Below are 5,344 nucleotides of genomic sequence, written 5' to 3'. Positions count from 1 at the left end.
TTTATATAACAAAGTGTCAGTCATCTGAAGCCGTTTTTGCACGTTTTACGCAAAGTTTTTTGGTTATTTTTGGTAGTCTAGGGCAGCAGAGAACATCTTTGCAGAACATCCAACTAAAATTTTGAAATTTTTTAAAAGTTTTACCTTGATTTTAAAGGTTTTGGATCCATTCCGTGTTATCAGCATAGCAATGCGTTCCTTTTTCGACTACCATGAAATTGTTAGCGTTAGTTGACGCAAATAATACTACACCATAATTATCTAATTAATTACACTTACTATTGACAGATTTGTAAACTTTTAATTTGTTTTTTTCCGCAACTAAACGAAACACTGCTATTTTTGTGAACAGCCAAATTTGTAAGGTTAGGCTCAAAAATGTGAAAAACAACTTAGAAATTAGTAAAATTAAGGAAATTTTTTCGGTTTTCCTATGCCTACATACAAAACCAAAGTCAAAAAAATTAATGTATAAAAAGGAATATATGAAAAATTTTTGAATCTTTGTTAGCATCTACCGCACTGCTATTTTCGTGAACACAGCTGTACATCAAATAATATATTTAACTATTTTACTTAAAACTATTTGATTAAACACCAATGTACTAAAACTCTAACTAAACTTTGTTCTAACAAATTTATTTCCCTTTGCATTATCATTAAAACTAAGCGGGGGAGCTAGACAGGAACTAAGCAGGAATTAGTTGTAAATGTTTGAGTAAAAATTAAGTGAAACCCCAATACTTTGTTGCTTAGTTTTTATTTTAACATCCGATCAATTTCCTTCATTTTTTATCACCTCTCTACAAATCTTGACCCCTCTTGACAGGGCGTTTCGTCAAGATATGTAAAAAAACAAAATTCCCAGATTGCAGCGCTCCCCCGCATTTGCTGCCACACATTCCCAGGAAGACCAAAAGGTGCACTGAACTCATCATATAAAAGAAACAATTTTCATTCAAATGCGCTCTATTTTCTTACCTAATGTGGAGGGCAAAGCTGGCAAACGACAGATCGAATTACTCCCCCAACCCTTAGAAGAAAAAAACAAGAAGCAGGAAAAAGAACCTGTTTTCCATTGTGCCCTTGCATAAAATCACCTAGTAGGATGCTGACAAGCAGACATCATCAATATCTGGAGATTGAAGGAATGAACTCTTGTTATTTGACGAGGAGTAAGGTCATGAGAAATCGGAAGTGAAACCGTTTTTTTTTTGTTTCTGGTATGGGAGATAGCAGCTGAATACAGGATATGCAAAAGAGAGGAAAATCTCTCCCAACACAGTTTCAGATGTTTATTTTTATGTTAATTTTCATAACAGGATTTTGGTGTCCCCTTCATTTTTATGATTAATAGAACGCACCTTGGTTTTTGGAAGTGGGGGAGTAATAGTGGCTGGATGTCGATGGTGGTGGGGGGTATAGGAGAATGTGAGAATTTTAAGAAGCCACTTAAAATATTTTTACATGTCCAAATTGATACCCTAGAGGCATTTTGGCCAGCCAAAAATGGTTGCGTATATTGTTATGATCCGTAAATGTCAAAAAATGAAAAAAATGATACAAAAAAATCCAGCAACAACAAAATCAAACCGATTTTGGTCTTTTGCAATTCAAATACTCTGTGTCTGCCGCCGTCTATGAATCACTGGAAGTTGTTGGCTCTGATATTGCTGTTGTTGTAGTTGTTGGTTTCTACTACTACTTCTTTTTTTATACTTTTTGTTGTTTTTGTTGCTGTGGTCTCTTCAAGGTCCAATAGTCTAAGTGCCTTCAGACCACAAGTCTTTGCCTTCATCTTCATCATCGTCTTGGTCTTCAATATCGCTTGTTGGCCGTAAGTCAGCCCCTGGGCCGCAGCATATCTGGCTTACGAATGTTGGCGGTGGAGGCGGCGGCTTCGGCGGCATTCCCGTTGAACTTTCTTTGCCATCTGAAATATGAAATGCTCCTTAAGCTTAATTGTCTCTGGCTTCAATTTTTAACTCATTTACCTCAATCGTTTGGATTTGTTTTGTTTTGTGTGTGAGATGCTAGAAGGAAGGGGGTTTGCGGGTGTCTACTGTTATTCAAATGCTATGAAAATATGTTACCTATTCTTGTTGTTTTTGTTGTTAGAGGAAAAGAGGGCGTTCACGTATTACAGTGGCTATGTTTCATAAATTTGTGAAAGTTTTATACCAATAATTAGTGATTGGGCTTGGCTTTAATTATTTAATAAACTTCTGATCCAAAACTGTCCCTGGTCCTAGTCCCTAAAAAAACAAAACAAAAAACAAATTGGTTTCCAGATCGATCATAGTTAAGGTTTTGTTTACTGTAAAGCTATCTTTTTTTTGCGTTTGTCTTAAACTAACTTTGGTCAGTTGTTTTGACATTTTATGGACAATTTATTTAGTTTAAAAATATGATTTATCTTTATAAATTCCAAACCTACAGTTAAAATTTTTTAAATATTTTTTTTTTGATTTTCTTCTTGATTTTACAAAATATTTTCTATTATTTTCTTTTTGATTTTACGAGTACGAAAAGTTTTATTCTGTTTACTTTAAATCGGTCAATAAAAAATGCTTTAGGTAGATCATAAATGCAATCCTTGACGTTTGTAATTGCAATTTGCTTTATTATTGTCAAGAGATCTTAAAGATATAATTTAAATCTGAATGATGTTGCTTTAATTGTGCTTCTTTTATGATAAAACTGATAGACGGATCTGAAATATATATTCGGGTGTCCAATCAAAAAATATACTTTGCCAGCTTAAATAAGATTTCAAGGATGGCATTTTAAGCATTTGTCAGTTTAAAGATTTATAAAAATTGCTTACCCCTTTGAATGATTCACTATTTCGGGGTAAAATTAACCATAACCCAAAACAGTATAAATTCAGATATCATTTAATTCAGATATGGTAAATAAATTTTCTCCATTTTTAGAAAATAAAACTTTTATGAAACAAATTTACGATTTTTAAGTCTTTTAAAAGCTAAAAGTAGCAAAATCCAGAATTTTGCGATTTCTAACATTTTGTTTACTTTTATACCACTGTTCTTTATGTTTAAAATTTCAATATTTACATTGCCATCAATTCAGAACAATAAACAATGATAATAATGAAATGGATTTTTTTTTCTTTTACTTTACTCTTTTCGGGGGCAAAGATTTCAACATAATTTCTTTTCTCGCTTGACTTGAAATTGAGTTTGGGTTTTGTTTATGCATTTTGTTAAGCATAAAGAAAAAAAAAAAAAGAATTCTATTTGCACCACTCGATCATCATAAGTAAGAAACGACAGTTGAGCGCGAGCCAAAGTCAATTGGAGCACTAGAAGATACCCCGCTAGGCGGCTTTCCATACACTTCGTTCGTAGTAAAACTTGTCATAATCAAACTGACTCCCAAGTGGATTTTATGCGGTTAGATTGAAAAGAAATTATAACAAATATGAAAATGAAGAGAGACTTGACTTGTCTTGACTTTCGCCTATCCGATTACCTACCTTATGGTTTTGTAGATAGATAGAGAAAAAAGAGCACACAGACAATCGAGACTTTTGATCTCAGGTTTCTTTAGTTTATAAGCTACCGGTTAAAGAGTTAAGTAGTAGAGGGAGGAAGAGTGTATTTTAAAATTACAACAAATATTCCCATTTTCATTTAATAAAATCACGTTTCGATTTGGATGATTTTAAGAAGGAATGTTCTAGTGGAATTTACATTTCACTATCATCGGTCTCTCGCTGTTGATCTGTTGGATCTGTTATAATAACAGACGAATCCAATTGAATATTATTTAGACTAAAATCAGTTTCTTCATCATCTGCGTATATTAAACTAGTTGAATCAAAATGTGCTCTACGGCCAATATTCGGTCGACTTGATACTGTTTCAAATTCCGCTGTATTGGTTTTTATAAGCTCAGTATCTCGTTGGTATCCTAGGAATGATAAACTAGGTGGTAAAGTTGTTCGTACCGCTTTCTTGTCAAATGATTCCAAGGCACTCAATTCCATATCCTCAAAGCTTTTTTCACGGCGTTCTGGATCAGGAGCTGATCTTAGTGCTCTCAAATCGGCAAGTTCTCTTAGATGGTTCTCAATGAAACCCAATTCAGTATAAAACGAATAGGCAACCATTAAGGAAATTGTTTGCACATCTTTTTAGGAGAAAATACAATGCAATAAATAAATGTGAAACTAATTTTTTAAATCACAGTTTAACCTTGCTTGTGAATTTCTTCGTCTTTTGGCAACCAATTAAAATTTTATGAAATTTTTAAGATTTAAGATCAGAAAATTTTCTGCTACCAATTTAATAATCTTTTCAATAAAAATATATTAAAATACTCTACCAAATCATAAATCTTCTATTACCATTATGGTACAATATTCAACTAAGATGAAAATTTATACAAACTTTCAAAAATTATAAACTACCATTAAAGTTTGTACGCAAAAAAAATATGTCACCACATATCTAATAATTAAATTTCTTGATAACAAGCTCTTTTACTTACATATTGCAATAAGTAGGATAAAACCTAAAAGTGTATCATATTTGATTAGACTTTCGTAACATCCATAAGACACATTAAATAGATAAACTGGCGAAAGGCAAAGCATCCAAATTTTTAAAAGATATCGATTGCTCTAAATAGAAAACAGAAGAGTTAACTAACAAAAACAATATTCATTATATATCTATTTAACTTACTCTAATGGCGGCAGAAATCAAAAGTATGCTCATACCAATTTCGCATACTCTTTCAGTAAGAACCACAACGAAATATATTGCTGTCAAATGCATGACATTTTCCAAAGCACCAAGACTTGAGAGCAAATGCAAAACTGCCAGGATAATGCAGCCAGTGCGTAATTCGAAACGATATAGAAAAGTATCGAAAAGCATTTTAAACAGAATACAAACTGCTCACCAAAAAAAAAAGACAACTTTATTAAAGCCCACTAGAGAAATGTCGACAACACATTTCATTCGATGGGGTGAAAAGTTCAAAGTGTCAAAAAAAAAGAGACTTGAAAGTCAAACAAAAGGTAAAAGTTATATACAAAAGAAAATAAACGCAGAATTGGCAAACGAATTTTTTATGCAAATCATAAATCAGACATAGAAAATAAAGTGATCGGTGTTTGTATTTGAATTGTTTAGTTTTTTTTCTTTTTCCAAATACTCTTACTAAAAAGGTATTTATTTTGTTTCAAAATCTTTACTTATTTCTGATTAGTATTATTATTCGGGGTAATATTAGATAATGTTTTTTTTTTAACAAAAATTATTATGTCGCATATAGTAAAACTTACTTTAAAGTTTAAAAATTAAGATTGGTT

At 32.0% G+C, this 5,344-nt stretch overlaps 1 protein-coding gene across 4 annotated transcripts; it reads right to left on the bottom strand.

Moving 5' to 3' along the window:
* Window positions 1-1,477: 1,477 nt before the first annotated feature.
* On the bottom strand, window positions 1,478-4,990 carry LOC124460373. Of its 4 annotated transcripts, none has more exons than XR_006954298.1 (4): window positions 4,713-4,990; window positions 4,516-4,648; window positions 1,995-2,255; window positions 1,478-1,933 (listed from the first exon to the last, which is right to left on the bottom strand). XR_006954298.1 is itself a non-coding variant. In XM_047010998.1 (4 exons), the coding sequence occupies exons 2-4, from the start codon at window positions 4,803-4,805 to the stop codon at window positions 3,713-3,715; spliced, it is 669 nt and encodes a 222-aa protein (XP_046866954.1). In that variant the 5' UTR covers window positions 4,806-4,846; window positions 4,933-4,990; the 3' UTR covers window positions 3,573-3,712. The 4 variants fall into 4 exon arrangements, 3 of the variants coding, with proteins under 3 accessions (XP_046866955.1, XP_046866954.1, XP_046866953.1); XM_047010998.1 differs by lacking the exons at window positions 1,478-1,933; window positions 1,995-2,255 and adding an exon at window positions 3,573-4,155 and having other exon boundaries at window positions 4,713-4,846; window positions 4,933-4,990; XM_047010999.1 differs by lacking the exon at window positions 1,995-2,255 and having other exon boundaries at window positions 1,481-1,933.
* Window positions 4,991-5,344: the final 354 nt, after the last annotated feature.

Source organism: Drosophila willistoni, assembly GCF_018902025.1.
Source record: "Drosophila willistoni isolate 14030-0811.24 chromosome 2R unlocalized genomic scaffold, UCI_dwil_1.1 Seg200, whole genome shotgun sequence".
Lineage (NCBI taxonomy): Eukaryota > Metazoa > Arthropoda > Insecta > Diptera > Drosophilidae > Drosophila > Drosophila willistoni.
The sequence above is the reverse complement of the archived record's forward strand: the minus strand, read 5'-3'. Positions and strand labels throughout refer to the sequence as shown.